Here is a 17,913-nt window from a genome sequence, read left to right as displayed (position 1 = left end):
GGCACTGAGGATGTCTACAAACTCTAACAGTTGTTAGAGCTGGTTGGGAAAGATGGATAAAATAATTGGTCTCTTAGCACACAGTAACAGATGGAAACGAACAATCCCACATTTCAGGAAGCTCTGGTTGAACCGTTTCTTAACACCTTTTCTTCCCCATCCTGAAGCAAGGCCACACTTAGGCCAAAAATGGTAGGAACCAAGAATATGGTCCAGAGGATTGAGTTGGAGGGAAAAGATGGGCAAAACTCCACAGTGGATGTACCCACCACGCGAAGTTTGTCCTTTGCTGCTCATTCCAGTGCCTCCTCCCCGGGTGTATGTGCCCCTTAGAGCTCTCTGACAGAGTGACAGAGAATACACGAAGGCGTAATATTTGGTGTACCATGAGTATTCACTTAGTGTAAGAAATACAGATGCTTTTGCATGGAAATGTCTTTTTTCCTATTCAGCTGAAATTATCACCCAGCCTGGACTTAAATTCATGAAGTCTTTTCACTGAAACCCTAGTTTTTGACAACTAAATTCTTATTAAAACGTCTTCAAGTTCTGAAACAAACAGTTGCAAACCCAAGTTGCATGGCATAACTGACACGGAGTTAAAAATTTCTAGGTTTTAAAATTTAGTATCTGCTTGATTTCAGTTATTGTACTATTCAGCAGGCTCCTGAGTGTCTCTCTTGATCCTTCAGTGTGATTTTTCTGCACTACTTACAGAAAAGCATTAGATTTTCTTTATGGACATGTCTTAGTTAATATGAAATTTAAATGTCATGGTGCTTTCACATAAACTATCTGATATACCAAGTTACAGAAACTTCTGGAAGTCCTGCAGGTTTTATTCAGAGGAGAAACAGATGTCTCTCTGCCCTGCTTCTAGTTTACAAAGAACATCTGTACATTGTGTTTTCTGAAAATCTCCACAGAACAAGCAGCTGGAGACAAATTTTTTGCTTGTGGTTCCAAGCTTTTTTTGCAGCCAATATTTAAGCCCCAAGCCATCTTTTAACCCTCCCTGGGGTTATTACAAGTGGCTTTGCTGATTTTACCCCTGCTGCTTTCTCCCCAACCTGCCAGAAAGAACTGCTGTTTTTCACACTCGTAGCCACCAAACAAATGTTTATATAAATGTTATATTCCCTCAGACTAGTTTTGATGGGGCTTTTGGCTGTACTTTGCTTAATATAATGGAATCTAGGCTTACAAATGATACAAAGTGCTGGTAAGAGGGTTCAGTGGGTATTCAGGATTTGGGGATGCTGCTCACCCCTGAACTGAAAGATTGGGTGTATGGGTTTGTATGACCCTTGCCAGAAACAGCCTTCGTCACTACAAGCTGAGAGATCTTGTGTAATATGCTTTCCAGCTTTCCAGGCTTATTCACCTTCACTTGGCACAAGGTCTCTGCAAACCCCCTCAGCTCTCCTTAGCAGAGGGAATCAGCAAGGTAGGTGGTATGGGTGGCACCCTTCAATGAAGATTTCATAGCATAGAGGTAGTAAAGTATTTCTGAGCTTGGCTAGCTTGATACTAGCTGCTCTAAGCTTTTTTCCCTACTGGAAATGAAACCATTTAAAAATAAAGACTTTATTTGGGTGGTGCCTGGCCATTCCCAGTTGAGGGGTCTCCAGTGGGGTTTCTGCAATAATGATCTCTCTCAAGCAGATTTTATTTCTGATTTATTCCTGACTGCCAGTTTGCACTAGTAGCACTTTAAATATCTCATTATATAAATTTTATCTGCGGTAGACCTGCCTTGAAAAGCTAATGATTTTTATAGACTTTTGTGAATTCACATGCTCCTAATTTTACCAAGGAAGGAATTGCAGCACCTCAATCCACTCTACAAAGTCTTGTGAAGGAAAGGCTGGGTGTAAAGCCAGCCAAGCTGGTAGGCATGAGGAGAGAATTACAACTGTGTTATAGGTGCACAGACACTGAAGCAGCTTTTCTCTGAGTCCTGTTTAGCAGTCCGGTATTTTGTAAAATGACTCTAAGCTACTGGTTCTTTGCAATTTTTTTCCATCTCATTTGTGTTACAGAGCTGACTCCAAATTGCTTGTAGCTGTGTACATTTTTTCTATTTTCTCCATAAGAGATCTTAACAGCATTGTATCTTGCTCTGTTCTTTCTGAAACATGTCAAAATGTCATTTGCTACAATAATATATCTATCTAGCTAATGCACTTCTGGTAAATTATTCTTAATAAAACAGTTTTCAAGTGTATGATATTGCAGCTGAGATTTCTCAGTGGGTTCCCCATCTTTCCTGGGTGAGCTGGAAGGTGCAGACCTCTCACCTTGGGCATGAGGAAGCTCTGAACCAAAGTTGGTGGGATTCCTGTGTTGGGCAACGGAGACGTTAATATAACAGTTGGTAGGTGCAGTTGTGAAAGACATGAATTGGCCGCTTAGCACACACTAACAGAAGGATATGGAACAACCAGCCGGTGTTGCACAGCCCCTGGGAGCTGCAGTTGCCCCATTTCCTTCTCTGCGGCGGGGAGCGGGCAAGGAGATGGAGAGGAGCCAGTGTGCAGCGCTGCGAGGAGCACGCTGAGAGCAGGTGGGCTGGCTTGGGAAATGCTGACTTCCTTCTCTTGCATGAACGGTGTGAGTTCCCCATTTTGCCCCTTTTATGGCAGTAGTAACTTCCCTGGCTGTGTAAGTCCCTTTGAGGTCTTATGGACTCAGCAAGTGTGCAGCAGGCAAATGCCAAGTGTTTGGGCTGATATCAACAGGCAGTGAATGAGTTAAGCCTGATGCTGTCCAGGAGAAATCCCTATTTTGCTATTCAGCCTTGTCAAAGATACTATGACTCTGCTGTATAAATTTGTATATAAATGTGTTTCAGGAGGGTCCACTGCCAGTTACCAGGGCTTTTGGATAGATGGTACCTGCCATGTGTGTGCCCATAAACCTTGCAAACATTAGACTATTCCCTCTTAATGTATTAACTATCCTAACATTATCTGTTACAGCAAAAATGGTAAAATGATGGAATAAGGTTTTTGGAAGAAAAAAGCCAGAAAACTGTGAGACACACCTGGACAACTGTAGCGGACTCTTTGAGAAGAAACATCAGCAAAAGCCAGGGCCAAACCCTGAGCCACGGAAAATCCAACCCCCCAGCCAAGGCCTGCGGTTCCCTTCCAGCTGTGCTGCCATCCTCCGTTTGGTGCCCACAAGTGAGGCTGGTTTCTCCATCCTTTCCTTTACAGATGTTTCAGCTTGGTGGGATTCAGCCAACATCCAAAAACTGATGTTTCGGTCCAGAAATTCCTTCCTCTTTGCAACCTCTGTGGGGCTGCAGCCCCAGTGAACTGGATAAATGAGAGCTGCACATCTTATTTCTTGGTGATGTTACAGTATCGTAACTGTAGGTTTGCCAGGCTTGTTAGCAGGCAATTGGCAAGGTAAATCCTCTTCCTAGCTGTATTTTAGAGAACAATTGGCTTTGTCCTTCTTGGCTAGCCTGGTGTGTTCAGTGTGGGAACAAGTCAATGCTGAGCACTCGCCTCCTGGCTGATCGGTGTACAATATGTTATTAAAGAATCTCAAAAGCTGTTTCTCTGGAAAATAAATAATATTCTTTGTGCTAATCATTAAAAATCAAATTATGATTTAAATATTAACTGTAGAAGAATTTACTTGTGCAATTAGCAGCACAGGCTTTCATGGTGAAAAATCAAACTGGCGCAACATAAACCAACTTGCACTCGCGTTTTATTCAGGCTTCTGATCACTTGACGAGGCTGAGATAAGAGGAATTTTTAATTAAGTTTCGTGTACACAGCTTATATTGTAGTATCACTGGAACATCAGCAGGTCGCGCTAACTGATCATGCCAAAGGCATGGCTGGGCAGGTCATTTTAAGTAGATAGCAGGCTGTAGGAGATCTGAGTACGTTGCCTTTCTTCTTTGCTAAGTAGGAGCTGACAGTGAAGCTGAAGTTGTACTGGGGCACAGTTCTGATTGAAGACTCCATCTCGAATTTATTTTGCCTTTTTAATATACTTGCTAAGCCTGAGTTAGGCAGGTTTTAATGGGGAGGATGGAGAGACACAAAAGAAACTCTTTTTGCTGCCGATGTCCTGTCCTGTGGGGAGGACAAAGCTCTGGCTGAATCCTCCAAAAGTCCTTTAATGCTTGGGGAAATAGAAGGGAATAGTGCAGGTTTGGGTTGCAGCCTTAGGCAGTCAGGACTTTCACAGTTTGGAATCCCAGCTTATCCCTCTCTCTCTGGCACCTTGTGGTACAAACTTATAAAACGAAAGGGATAGCAAAGAAACGGCTCCCTGCAGAACTGGTGCAGAAAAAAAGCAATTTTGCATGGCCTGAGTTTGCCAGCTCTTTCCTGAAAAGCCTAGTTGTCCCCATTACTCCCCCCGGCACCCTTTCCCCTCACCTTGAGTATTTCTAGAACTGAGTATTTTACCATTTTATTTCCTTCCCAGAGTCAGCTACAAATTGTACTTTCCCTTCTACAGCCAGTTATTTTTTTTACTAGATTGAAAAGATAAAGCTGGATTTACTTATACCGTTTGCCCCAGCTGCTCTGTAACCTCAAATAGAAAGAGGTATTTACTTTTTCTTCTCTGCCGCTGGGTGACAGCCCCAGCTAAAAGAGGAATTTTTAGCATTTGCCCTCTCAGGCATCTGCTGGAGCATCCTGCATCCCTGCACTGAAGCACTGCACCTCCCTGCGCTGCTGGAAAAACTCAGATTCAATAATAGCTCCTGGAAAAAGTTAGTGAAACCAGTCTGTGGGGACAGACCAGAAAAGTGCTGAGCTGTTGTCATTAATGTACAGGTGAAAATGTTACTTGTAGAGGAGCAAAGCTGCTGAGTTGGGAGCAGCTCCATCACAAGCTGGGGGGACCACCAGTCCGTGGGAGCGGGCACTGCCGTGGGGTCTCTCTGGACTGCAGGAGGGCGAGATGCTGTGTGAGGGCAGGGAGAAGGCAGGCTGGGGCCTCTCAGCGCTCTTTTGGCATTCATGTTCCTCCCAGGGCCCTGGCGATACCTGTGTGCTGTGCATTAGAAAGGAGGTGATGGGATCTTCTGTCCCTATTAACAGGTTCCTGAGGCATGGGACAGCTGAGGGAGGGGGAAGGAGACAAGCGTGAGCCAGGGAAGAGCTTACCTGACTTTGCTGGGGAAAAACAGTGTTGCAGCATGTTTTCTTTCCCATACAAGGACTAAAATCAAGCAAAGATGTTAATTTAGCAGTAGTGTATTTAGGCTGGAGGCTCAGTGCCCTGCTCAGTCAGCAAGGTCAGCTCAGTCTTTCATTAGGCTTTGCATGGAGAAGTCGGGGCTTGATTGGGACCTTCCCTTTTCAAATGTGAGAAGTTGATAACTGAGTTAAAAACTGGGATTTTAACCAAGTGAAACTTAGGTGAAAATGTTTCTTTTCCACGGGCAGCCAACTTCATGACAAAAATAAAATAAAAAAAAAAAGGTCAAAACTGGAAAACCCTGGGGACTTTTGCTGAAATGTTTCTGCTTTCAGTATAAGGAAAAATTATTTTCACAGAAAACTCAGTTATATTGACTTGCCATCAATATCTGGTTGCTATCTGCACCTGCAGGTTTGGGCTGTATATGGATGTATATGTATATATATATGGATGTATATGGATGTATATGGATGTGCTGATGTTCCATTCATAACAAAGTTGAAGAGGTTCCTGGGGAAGGTGAATGGGACACAGCAGGTTAAGCACTTTTCACAGATGTAGCAAATATCTTTCTGTAGTTTCTTAGAAAAAACAAATCTGCTGTCAGGACATACACAGCTCCTGCTGAAGCAGCTTCCCTGCTCATCCGAGGCTGCAGTTGCATTAGTAAATACGTGAGCCTGCAGTACTTGTAGAGCACTTTAGCCCTTGAGACTCCCAGTAGCACGTTGGTAGCCTTGGCCTGAAAAGCCCTGCCCTGGTAACAAGAGCTCGTTGTCCCAGAAAAGTCTTCAGCTGATTTACTAATGGGAAGAAATGCCTCGCTTGGACTAAAAGAAACCTGGGCATGCCAAGGCAATCCTGAAGCAGGAGTCTGGGGAAAAGGAATGAGTTACTTCACTAATGTTGTTTTATGTTTTTGGTGATGGGCCCCAGGAAAGATTTGGGTTTCAGCTTTATACAGGTTTTTTTCTCCCCAGCCGCATTAAAAAAGCAGAACCCAGCCCAAACTCTGTGAGAGCACCAAAGAAAGTCAAATCCATTTGTAGTGAAGCAGCCCTTTAATAATGTGATTTTCCATATGCAAGCACAAGTGAAATTTCTGGCTTATTGAAGAAACCTTCGTGTTTGGCTGCAAAGCGAGCAGAGAAGTCCAAGACGAGCGAGCTGCAGCACGGCTCCCTGCAGTGCTGCTGAGCATCGAGGATCCACCACCTCCCAGTCACTCGCCCATTCCCCACTGCTTCAGCCTTCACCTACGAGTGCAGTGATGTGCAAGACATGGTAACAGCTTTAAAGCATGTGTTATACCTGACTCTGTTTATGTTCAGATAACCACCAGCATTTTGTTCATGGATACTTTTTAGGTGGAACAACTGTTTGAGGCTCAGTGGCTTCCACTTTACTGGAGTGACTACCTAAGCCCAAGCAATTTAATGAATACACAGGTGGGGGGCTGAAGGCTTTGCCCCCGATGCGCAGCTGCCCATTTACAGGTTGGGAGTAGGATCTGTTAAGTCATAGTTCTGGATATGGACACGGGACATAATTCCTTGGTAGACCCTTTGCATGGGCAGTAGGACGCCGATTTTCTCTCCTTTCTTGATGGGGCCGCTGTACTCGATGGGTTTGATATAAAACATCTTAATGCAGAATCCTGTTAAGAGGGGAGAGAGGAGGAAACTTGCTCCTATTAAATGGCTTAAAAGCCTGGCAAAGTCATAATGTTCAGTAGCAAAATACAAAAGACAATAAAATGATAAGAGATTCAGCAGCAGAAAAAGTTACAGAAAATGCTGTGGTGCTCCTACAGCACGAAGAAGGGAGAATACGAAAGAAATGAATTAACATGGAGGAGGGTGGGGAAGGGGATTAAGGTGGGTAAAACTGCATGAGCAAGTCAGAGGCTGTTCCTTTAATTATCCAAAATGTGCAAAGGGACCAGCTTCATCCTCTGACTTTTTTAATAGAGGTGAAATGCTGTAATCCTTTCAATCAATTTTCCTGCATTAGCAGAACCTGGATTTCAATTTTATAGTTTTTGCATGGATTCACATGCAAGCACACTGCAGTTAAGGTTGTGTTCATGATTTTTGGCTCAGTTTAAACTCTATAAACGAATCAGAGCATTTTGCAATCAGGTTTTGCAAGATGCACATCTTTCAGCTCTGGTACCTGATCCTGAAAGCTGGACTCTGTTGTCAATGGCATTGTCATCTCTGTAGGGCCTGGCTTGTTTGTCCATCTTCCCCGTGAAGGGTGCATGCACCACTGAGCCATCCTCGCACACCACGTCCACTCCCCCACGCTTCTTCCCTCCTCCTCTGAAGAAGAGCAAGGCAGGTTACCCTGCAGCGGAGCACCTTGCCAGCTAGAAACCCTCCTCTTGCCCATTTTTTCATGCTTATTTTTAAGAAAGTTTCAAGCACAGCAATCTCCTGTTATCCCAGCCCAGGACCTGGGGTCATTGCATCCACTGCAGCCCTGGGAGTTGCAGCCTCTGATTTTGTTTGCAGGTTGACTTGAGCAGATTTTTGCCTATTGTGCTGCAGCAGCTACAACAGAAGACAAGAGAAGAACAGAAGATGAAACCCACAGACTAGGAAGGGGATTTCCCAGCCTGTGTTGTTTAATCTATAGCAAAGCCCCTTTGGACTTTGCTGGAACCATGCATCATGCTTCAGAGAACTAGAAAGTTGTTCATCTTTTAATGCAGGTTAATTTTAGGGATGCAATGAAACAGCATTTTTTTTTAATGTTTTGTCAAATGATGTTTGAGGGTACTTAGAGCAGTGACTTCAAAGCAAAAATGCAGAACAAATAGATCTGGAGGGGACGTCATGGAGTGACCCACTCCTCTCCCATTGCCCCAGGGCAGCCGTGCTGCATTCACATGGCAGGCGTGGGGCTGGAGCTACGGGCTGTCTCTGCCTGGAAGCTAACCTGAGCCACCTGGGATCTAGGGATACTGAACTGTCACTGTGAAAAACAGGGCTGAGCGAGACCCACCAGGTCCACTCCTATTCCCTAATGTGGGATCCAGTCAAAAATAAAAGCTGTCATCTAGCTTTTACTAACTGCATTTTCTGTCTCCCAGTGTTTCTATATTACTCTTTCAAAGTAGCAGCCAGCAGGGTAACATCCTCATATTTTTTATTCCAGGCTCCAGCTATCATCACCCACAGTCAAACCTACGCTGATCCTACAGCCCTGGCAATGTCTGAGAGAGGGAAGACATTTATGGGGGAGAAGGGGGGAAAGGCAACCCCTGACTTGGTACCTTCTATGAGCCTCTACCAGCCCTGCTCCCCCCACCAAAACCACTAGGTTTTCCCATGGGATGCTCTACCAAGAATGGGGTTGGTCTAGCAAGAAGCAAGAAGTTGAGGTTTATTTGCGTGTGTGAACAGCTCAGCAGGCACCGTCCCCGTTGCGCTCTGGGAGTACACGCAAACAGGGGAAACGATGTGCTGGCACTGAAGGTCTGGTGCTAAAAGGGTGTAGGAAATCTCTAATGCCTTCCTCAAGCAAAACAGCCCTTTGTTCTAGGTAGTCTTCATTTATTTTAATGAATTGTATATTCTTTGTGAAATCAAAGGTGATGACATTAAACACAGAAACATCTCTGGGAACACTCTATGCTCAGCGGGCTGATCTTTAAGTAAAAGGCTTTTAAGAAAACATGCATGCTGTTAGTAATTGATATGCCTCGGCTGATTCTTTCTTATTCAATCAACTTTATTACTCCAACAAAATTTTGAATTTTGCCACAACTCTTTACCACATCTAGAAAGGATTTTTCTGTGGAGGTTTCTCTGCAATGCGAGAGGGGTTATTTTCAAAAGCAAATAATGGCAGAGAACAAATCAGTTCCTAAATCCTTACAGATACGCTTCATTAAAAAAAGAAAAAAAGAAAAAAAAGAAAAAGAAAAAGAAGGTAGGTTACAATGAGCAATGTTTAACAAAATTCAGCTAACTCACCACTGGAGATCGCAACTGCGAGGATGACTGCTGCGACTCTGCATTTTCATGTGCCTTGAGAGCTCTACTTTCAAAGTGAAAGGTCTAAAATACTTTGCTTTCTATTTATACATCCCAACAGAGGCTGTATCCAAATTTTTCCAGCCAATCAGAAAACGTATGTGGCCTCAGTTCTTTTGCTTGCAGATTCAGGCCAACAGTACGAACTGACAGCAGCCCTCGAGGTGTACCACCAGCCTGGCTAATTGGCGGTGTAGAGGCTCCAACCTATTTAACAATAGCAGGTAGGTGGTTTTGTTTGCTTTTGTTTACAACAAAGCCATGAATATTAAATCCAAATTTTAAGGACAATTTGTAACTATTTCTCTTCATTCCTGCCTGTTGCACAATCCTGAAGTTTAGCAAGATAACTTGGGTGGAGAAAAGGAAAAGAGTTCAAATGAAGTTAAGAAAATATCTGGGCAGATGGATACCTTGCCCTCCCACCATGGCTGTTGCTTCATGGAAAGAAGTTCAGCCAGGTGGATGCAGCTCTGTGCCACACATCACACCCAACCTCATGCTGGAAAAGTCTGATTTGGCGACCTGTGAAACGAGACCCTTGCACTCCATTTTTATTAGCTGGCTTCATTAATGCATCCCAGATATTACCATGTTGCTGATGGTGAACCTTCAGCATTAACAGTGGGAGAGACACACGTTTACAATCTTCACTGTTCCCAAACAGAAGATATTAGAAACCCTATAATATTGCGGCTGAGAAAAATTACAGGAAATTGAAGAAGAAGAGAACACTGGAACATGCACAAGGCCACCTCGAGTGTTGTTTCTGGGAAGGGAGGGAATGTGATGCCCTGGTTTACAGCCAGGAGCTGGAAGTTGTTTGTTTTCTCGGCTCTTTGGCCACCCAGTCTGTGCCACTGGGAGCCACTGACCATTTTGTTTCCCTGTGCAATAAAAACCAGAAGCCCAGTTTAGATATGGCTTTGGGTCGGGGCTCTCAGCTGGGATGCTGTGCCCTTGCTGTCTCTCTTCCATGGCACCAGATAGGTGAAGACTGGCCTTACATCCCAAAACTGAACCAAAAGCAGTTCTGCTGCACAGGATTCAAACCCATCTTTGCCAGTGGTGGAAACATCAGCTGCTGATGGACACCACTGAACAGACGTTGTATTTCATGGGAAAAGAAGGTGAACCCATCAGGATGTCTTCAAGACACATGTGCTGCCTTCTCCTTTCCTCTTCTCCCAGTGAAGTGTCATTCTACGTCGTCACTTATGTCTGCCATACAGTAACAGTGACAGGGTAACAGCTTGGCCTGGACAGAGCCAACACCTGAACCCAGCTGAAGCCTGGCTGGGGTGGGCTTCATAGCCTGGTGGAGACCACGTGAGATGTTTCAGCCCCAGACAACCTACTGCAAACAAGCAAGACGAGGAGGAGTGTTGTGCCAGTCCTGCTACACAAGGGGTTTTAAACCCACCACCGCCTTCCCCCACCCTGCACTCCCACTTGAATTCCTGTGTGATTTTTGTCTCCAGAAGAAACGCTCCTGGTTTACTGTTTTCCTGCTCATCAGATGTTCTGTGTAGAGAGGGGAAAAATCTATTTGACAGTAACATTCTGAAACAATATGTTTAGACAGAATATGTAGGAAAACAAAGAACAGTACCTAGCTCTCTGTGTAATGCTTCTCATGCCCAGGGCTCAGCTAAACCAATGCAGATAAAATTGCATTATCTTAAATTCATTTTGCTAATTACTAATTTTGTTAGAGACCTACCAATTGAGACCAAAGAGGAGAAAAGAATGAGTGAAGTAATTCTGTGCATTTCCTCAGAAGCTCAGAAAATGAGCTTTTTTTTTCCTAATTCTGTTAATAATAAATATCCTGAAGGCCAGATACTTTCTCAGTTTCAAGTTGAAGGCTCACTTTAGTGCAGCAGAGGGGAATGTACCATGGTGAGATGCAACACAAAAACCCACCAGCTTCAAGGGCATTTTTCAAAAACAACGGTAAGGTCTCTTGGTCATTGGCCCATGCCGTCTCTGATATTCCCTTGACTCATGCGAGCAGCCATAACAATTTCATGTCCTAAATTAGCAGTGTCACCAATACACATGGCCATAGAGACTGTAGAAAATGCGCATCTGCTCTTGTGTCACACTGGGAAATATGGGTTAAGAGCATTTTGGAAATCTGGATTCCCACGTTGGATATTGGTTTCTCCAGGGTGTTTTAATAAACTACTGCCTGGCTGCCTCTGGTGTGCGGAGGACGGGAAGGCTGCTGAGGTCTGCGAGGCTTGACTCCCTGCACCCCTCCGTGACATTTTTTGGCTTTGTTTTGATTTTGCTAACTGGGTTGAAAAGTTTTTACGGAGCTAATTGGTGAATTAAACATGGTAAAGACTAAATTATTTGCTGACTTTTTACAGTATACCCTGATATAAAGATGAGGGAGGTAAAGAGCGATTAATGTGGATTTTGTGTGAACTGTGCAAGAGCAGCGGATGCTTTGCTCGCCTTCTTTGCACCCACCACACTGCTTTTCACGGGGGTTACAGCCTTATTCTGTGTCTGAACAACATTCCAAGGACTGAAGCAATGCACATAACCTACCAATTTCTTCACATTTTGCTTGTTGCCAGCTGCAGCCAAAGTTGTTTGTTTTTTTCTTTGCAGAAAAACTGGTTGCAGAAAGGTGGCAGCGGTTGCCAGTTACTTAATTTTGCATTGATGGCAGGTGTGTGAAAGAGTTAAAGCAGGACAGAGGGAGCAAAACCAAGGGCAGAGCCTGTGGGATGCAGGCAATGAAGGGCTCCTTGGGGAGGAGATGGGGAAACCATGTGGGAGGTAAGTGAGGCAGGACAGGGCTTTTCCTCCTCTCACATGGTGCTGGGAGCCACTGAGAAACAGAGGTTAAAATGTGTGTGTAGGAAAGGCAATCCTCTTTAGCAGTAGCTGCAGAGCCTAGGTAGCATGTATGTCTGGAGAGGAAAAAAAAAAAACAAATGCTGCAGCTTTGTGGGGCCCTCTGTGGTTTCTGAATACCCGCTGTGCCGTGTTTGGGGGTAACACCAGGGGAGGTGGGTGCCTTGCTCGCAAAGGAGCGAATAAGTAGCAAAATGGTAAAATGCTCATATGAAAGTAAGCACCACAGTGCAATCAAATTAAATGTAGTTTGAATAAGATCAAATTTAAAAGACAATGACATTAAAGCCTAGCTCCAAAACCCATCAAACTCACTAAAAGCAATTTCTAAAATTGTAACCATGCTGGGATCTAATAAAGTTTTCATTAAAGAGGAAGTGTTTGACTAAGCCTGTCACTTAGCAATATGAGGGTTTTTTTTCCTCTGTTATGGAAGGGATGCAAATAGCTGTAATAGTTTCCTTTCTGTTTTACCAAGTACAAGGCATGACTGAGTTTGTTGGCAATTCTCTAAAGGCTGTGAATTCTCAGCCCAACTAATATGCTAAAAATGCTCTCTCTTCCTCCCTCCCACCCCTTCAATTTTGAGCTTTTGGTAACATGGGTGTGCTGAAGCTCACAGCCTGCTCTGGTTTTTGTTTTACTGGAATTACCCAACATATAAACCCAACAGTGAGGAACCTTCTCATTTTCTGCTGTTCATCACTTAGTACAACCTGAAACACCTAAATACACTTAAAAGACCTTCAGATTAAAATAGAGTGAAATCCCTGGGTATGGGTAGATTGCAGCAAAGGAGGGAGGGCAGTTTGGTTATCTAAATGTCAGGTTTTTGAAATATCCAGATTTTGCAAGATTCTAGTTTAATTTCTAGGGAAGTAAGCCCCAAGGCATGGTACTAGAGATGTCTGTTATCAATGTCGTCTTTTTCTTCTCTTTTTTTTTTTGATGGTGGCAAATGCCACATATGAGCTGCTCAAGGAGGTGACAAGCTGCGATCCCATATGCCAGCACACTTTACTCTTGCTGTGCTGTGTTGTGTTGTCCAAGTTTCCTAAAGACTGCCAAGTGCATAAAAGAGGGCCTGAATTAGTCAAAAAGCTGTCTATGTGGATAACAACTTATTGCATCTGTTAATTATGCTTATAAAAGAAAAAAATTGGAAGAACAGGGCATTGTAAAGAGCACTCTGGTGTCCAAAAGCAGCTGTTTCATCTTCCTCCCCTTCTCTGATAACATCTTGGGCTTTTAAAGAAATAGGAACTAGTTTTTCACTAAAAAGTCTTTTTTAAATTATTATTTATTTTTTTTAAGAGGCAACATTTTTGTTGTTAGCATGTAATGGATTCCTGAAATGCAGCATCTAGCTGGTGTAATGGGCACTGAGGGAAAGGATGGTAATGAAACCCAATTTAACTAATGAGTGTAATTTAGGGAGAGACTTTATTGCAGAGTTTCGCAGGAACTAGTTTAGAAACATTCAGCCTGTGGAAAAGAAGGGTTTTGTGGTTCCTCAAAAAGCCTTGCTTCAATCTGTAGAAACACATAGTGGTTTTTTATTAGTTAATGTGAGCAACTGAAGATGCTGTGTGCAATTATGAAAACGCACTTGTCTCTCCAGCACTTCCCTAGCTGCCGGAGAGCTGCCTCTGGGCTGTCCCCTGAGATGCCCCTCTAAGTCCAGGCGAGGTGCAGTTTGTCAGGCTTTGAACCTAGTATTTAATTTAGTTCATTGTTAGCTTTAAACCCTGCCGTTAACTGTGCTCAGCTGCCTGTTGGCTCCTGCAGAAAGAATTTTCTTTGTGGTCCCGTGTCCCTGTCAGCGTGGCAGGGTGCAATGGGACGAGCTGCACAGCCCCATGTCCCTTCCTCCCCTCTGCGGTGCATCAGCCCCGAGACGCCCCTCGTGTCCCAGGGTAACGGTCACCCTCTGTGTATTCTCCATCAGCAGCCTTGTCTCTGCTCTTGTCCTGTTGCTGTGTTTGGGAGTATTTTGGCATTTTTTTTCCCTTCCAAAAAACCTATTGACCAAGAGCTCATCTTGGCACAGCTGGGCTCATCCAGGAGAAGCCTGTGGAAACCTGGTCCCAGCCAGGTCTTGGCTTCGGACACCTGAGAAACAGGGAAGAGCAGCACTTGTCCTCCAGAGCATGAAGATGTTCATGAGATGAACTGGACTGTGCAGGGGACGGTGAAAATGGTTGGGCTGCCACTGCCCTCTGATGGAAAGCAGGCAAATACAGTCCTGCTGAGCAGCCCTTCCTTATCTGCCTGGATCTTTATATCTGCATATATAGATAGAGATAAAATGTTCATGTGTGTATATATTTGCCGCCTGTACTGCTCCTTCTCTGATTAAGGGAAGCCCAGGCCTAGTGCTGGGGTTTATGGGGATGCTCACCAGCATCTGCCCACTGGGACTGGGATGAACTGGTGTGTGCAGCCACTGGCTGCTCAGATGCCCCATGATCCTTTTTTCTTTCTTTTTCTGCTTTGCATGTGCAATCCCTCCCATGCCCATGTGCTGAGGCAGGGGTCCGTAGTGCAGAATGAGTCCCCTGCCCCCTCTGGGGACGTGCCCTTTATTTGACGTTAAATGCTGACCCGGTGATGACTATAAAAATAAGTGATACAGCTGTTGTGGTGATTGCTGCTCTTTCGTGTTCAGCAGGTTTTCTTTTACACTTTAAGAGGAACTGTTGCTGGACTTTAAAAAGCTGCAGACAGAAAATGTGGTGCAGGAGTTGAGACTGGTTTTGCTGATAGGCAAAGGCAGATACTGCCTATCCCCCTTACCTTTGGGCTGGCAGAGCCCTGCCCTCTCAAAAATAAAGACTGTGTGAGAATGGGCCCTTGGCAGGTCTCTGAACGGAAACCATATAATTATAAACCACTGTCTAGCCTAAAGTACTGCTAAGTGTTTAAGCTATCATATTTCCACAGCTCATTCAAGGGTATTTTTAGTGTTGGTGGAAAAAGTTGCTGACTCTAGGTCAAGTAATCCCTCCTAAAGTCTATGGTCCTGATTCAGGAAAATTAACCATTTGCTTAAATGTTTGTTATGAGATGAAGCCTCTCTGCCTTCCTCTGCCCAAGCCTTTCCATGGAAGAGGACTGGGCCTGGAGTAAAAGATATGGAGAAAGAAGACCGGCTTGCATTAACATTCAAAGGAGAAAAGTCTGCTACTGCTAAAATGTAGACATCTGTCTAAATATCATTTCTCTTACATACTTCCATTGCACATACCTGCTTTTGCCAGAGTGGAGGCAAGCAGCGAAGGAGCTGCTTCCCTAGGCAGTGCCTTGGTCAAGGCTGTTCATGGCTCGTGAATCCAGCTGTGCAGCAGAGCTGGCTCAAGAGCTTTGATTTGTTTGCTTTTAACACAAGTCTCTTGGTAATAATAGGAAGGCATCGTTAAACTGTCACTCACCCGGCAAAGAAAAAAGCCAGAAGCTGGAAGTTTGTGTGGTATTTGTTATCCTGTTTGTGTGTTTGATGATTTATTGCTCCATGGTCATGGCTGATGGTCCCCATCACACCGCCCTGGTCTGTCGTGCTCAGGGCTGTCTGGAAGCCCCCTGAAGGAGATCTGTGCACAGGGTGAGCAGTCTGGTGGGCTGGACCCACAGGAGGGTGAAAGCAGACGGGAGAACATGTGGGCCAGCACCATGGGCGAAGGGCTTAGCTTGCTTTTTCATAGGTGTCATGGAGGATCAAACTTCCAGGGGACATCTGAGGAGGGTCGTTGGGTGATGGAGAAAAGGTCTTCTGCATGCAGCCAAGCAGGGGACAGGGCAGGGGACCGGCTGGAGAGTTTGCCATCGGCAGCGGAGGCGAGTGGTGCTGGCAGATTGGAGGTTGGTGCTGATGGCTTGACAGCATGTGGGAGACGGCCAGTGTGAGGATGTGCTGTGAGGAGCCTTGAGATGGAGATGAATTGGCATGTTTGACGTGACAGAGGGGGAGCCATGGAGAGAAGAGTGATGTGGTTACATTGACAAGCCAGAAAATGAGCCCAGGCTCCTCTGAGTGAGGAGACACCCCACCCTGGAGCCAGAAACACTGAAGCCAGAGTGGACTATTGAAGTCACGCAAATTAATTCTAGTTTAAACTAGAAAAGTCATCCCATTTAATTTAAACAATGCCAATGAGTATCCAGCAGTAGCTCTTTCTTCTGGGCAACTAACCTCAGACTCGAGGACATGAGCATACCCAGGGTCCCCCTTGCTGCATTTGCATATGATGTAGCTGCTTTGCGATACCTTGAGTGCCGCTTCCAGCAGTATCAGCCCCCTGCTGCTGAACGTGTACTTCAGGTCAGATAACTGTGCTGCACCATTAAGAGAGGGTTTGTAAATAACTCCTTCTTGCACCATTAAGAGAGGGTTTGTAAATAACTCCTTCTTGCACCATTAAATCCACAGTTCGTTCCCTGCCCTTGCATTTTATCACTTGGGTTGCTGATAACTTTCCTGTATGGCTTCTCTCAGAAAACAGTCTTTCCTGCTATGCATTTCCTTCTTTTTGGCGCATGATGGTTAATTAAAACCTCCCTAGGCTTTGTTGCTTTGATGCAAAGAGGGCTAGGGAAGCTTTTTTTTTCCTTTTAAGAAACAATCAAGTGTCTGCAGGTAGTCTGCACGCTCCTGCAGCTCTGATAAGAAATTCCTACTTGTTTGCAAGGTCCTTCTTGGACACACAGCTTTGCTTTAGTTACTCATACTGTGAAATGGGGGAGACGTGGCTCTGGAAAACCTCACAGACTAATGGTTTGTTATGGAAAGCCCAGAGCGTTTTATCTCAGGCCATGGTTATCCAGCTCAGGAGCTGGATGATGCCTCTCAGTTTTGCCCCATTGCCCCTCAGAAGCAGACCATGTCCCACTAAGATCTGTGGGGTGAATCCAGCTCACACAGGGCTGTCGATCCCCAAAACCTGGTGCAAGAGGGAGGATGCCCTGGGCCGTTTTGGCTGGCTGGTGGGTGCTCCTCGGGCAGCGAAGGGTGCTTGGCCCCTCTCTGGTGTTTCTGACCCTGTCGTGCCCAGCCCAGGAGCACTGGATGCATCTCCCCTGTTTGCTCCTGGATGCTGCTGCAAGGCTGTCCCCTGAGACACTCTCAATGATATTTAGGCTAAAAGATGCTTAATTTTAATTATTGCTGGAAGCAAACTTGTCAGCTGCCCACCCACTCCTAATCATGGCTGCTGCCGGATTTATCATTCCTGGTACCCAGGGCACAGTTTGCAGCACTGGTCATCTCTAACTGGGGTAAGGGCTACTTTGAGCCATGTTGTGGTTTCATCTCTGCTGCACAATTGGAAAGACATCATCAGAAAAAAATAATTTCTCGCGTGCAGGAGAGCACATAATGTCTGCAGCTTGTCTGAAGGACTCCTCTCGGCGGTCTCCGGCAGAGGGTGCAGTGGCTTTTCGTGTCGGCACAGCTGGTGTCCGGGGAAAGGGGGCCTTCATCCCTCACTTTTGTTTATTCTTTTTTTTTTTAAAGGGAAAAAGAGGCTGCAGGGCCCTTTTGCTGTCTGAAAACTGAAATTATTTAATGCCCATCTCGAAAACAATCTCTACTTAATTTTAGAGAAAAGTATGGCAGTATTCTAGTTCATTCAGAAAACACTCTCTGGTATTCAACTATGTGCAACATTTGTCAATAGGCAACACACGGGAGGTTTATAAGTGTCCTTTTATATTTAATTTTATATGCTTTTATGAAGCCTTTATGTATCAAGTTGCGTTGGGGTTGTTAAAAGTTTGTAATGCTTTTTTTTGGGGTGTGCTGTTCGCAGTGTTTGTA

At 44.8% G+C, this 17,913-nt stretch overlaps 1 protein-coding gene across 1 annotated transcript; it reads right to left on the bottom strand.

Moving 5' to 3' along the window:
- Positions 1-6,674: 6,674 nt before the first annotated feature.
- LECT2 (leukocyte cell derived chemotaxin 2) lies at positions 6,675-16,479 on the bottom strand (the record flags this gene model as incomplete). The annotated part of the gene is made up of 4 exons (XM_082324062.1): positions 6,675-6,841; positions 7,360-7,508; positions 7,643-7,722; positions 16,291-16,479. The coding sequence occupies 4 exons, from the start codon at positions 16,477-16,479 to the stop codon at positions 6,675-6,677; spliced, it is 585 nt and encodes a 194-aa protein (XP_082180188.1).
- Between the last annotated feature and the right edge of the window lie 1,434 nt (positions 16,480-17,913).

The sequence above is a fragment of the Platalea leucorodia genome, assembly GCF_965183815.1.
Source record: "Platalea leucorodia genome assembly, chromosome: 11".
NCBI classification, from domain to species: domain Eukaryota; kingdom Metazoa; phylum Chordata; class Aves; order Pelecaniformes; family Threskiornithidae; genus Platalea; species Platalea leucorodia.
This window is presented reverse-complemented; position numbering and strand designations above follow the sequence as displayed.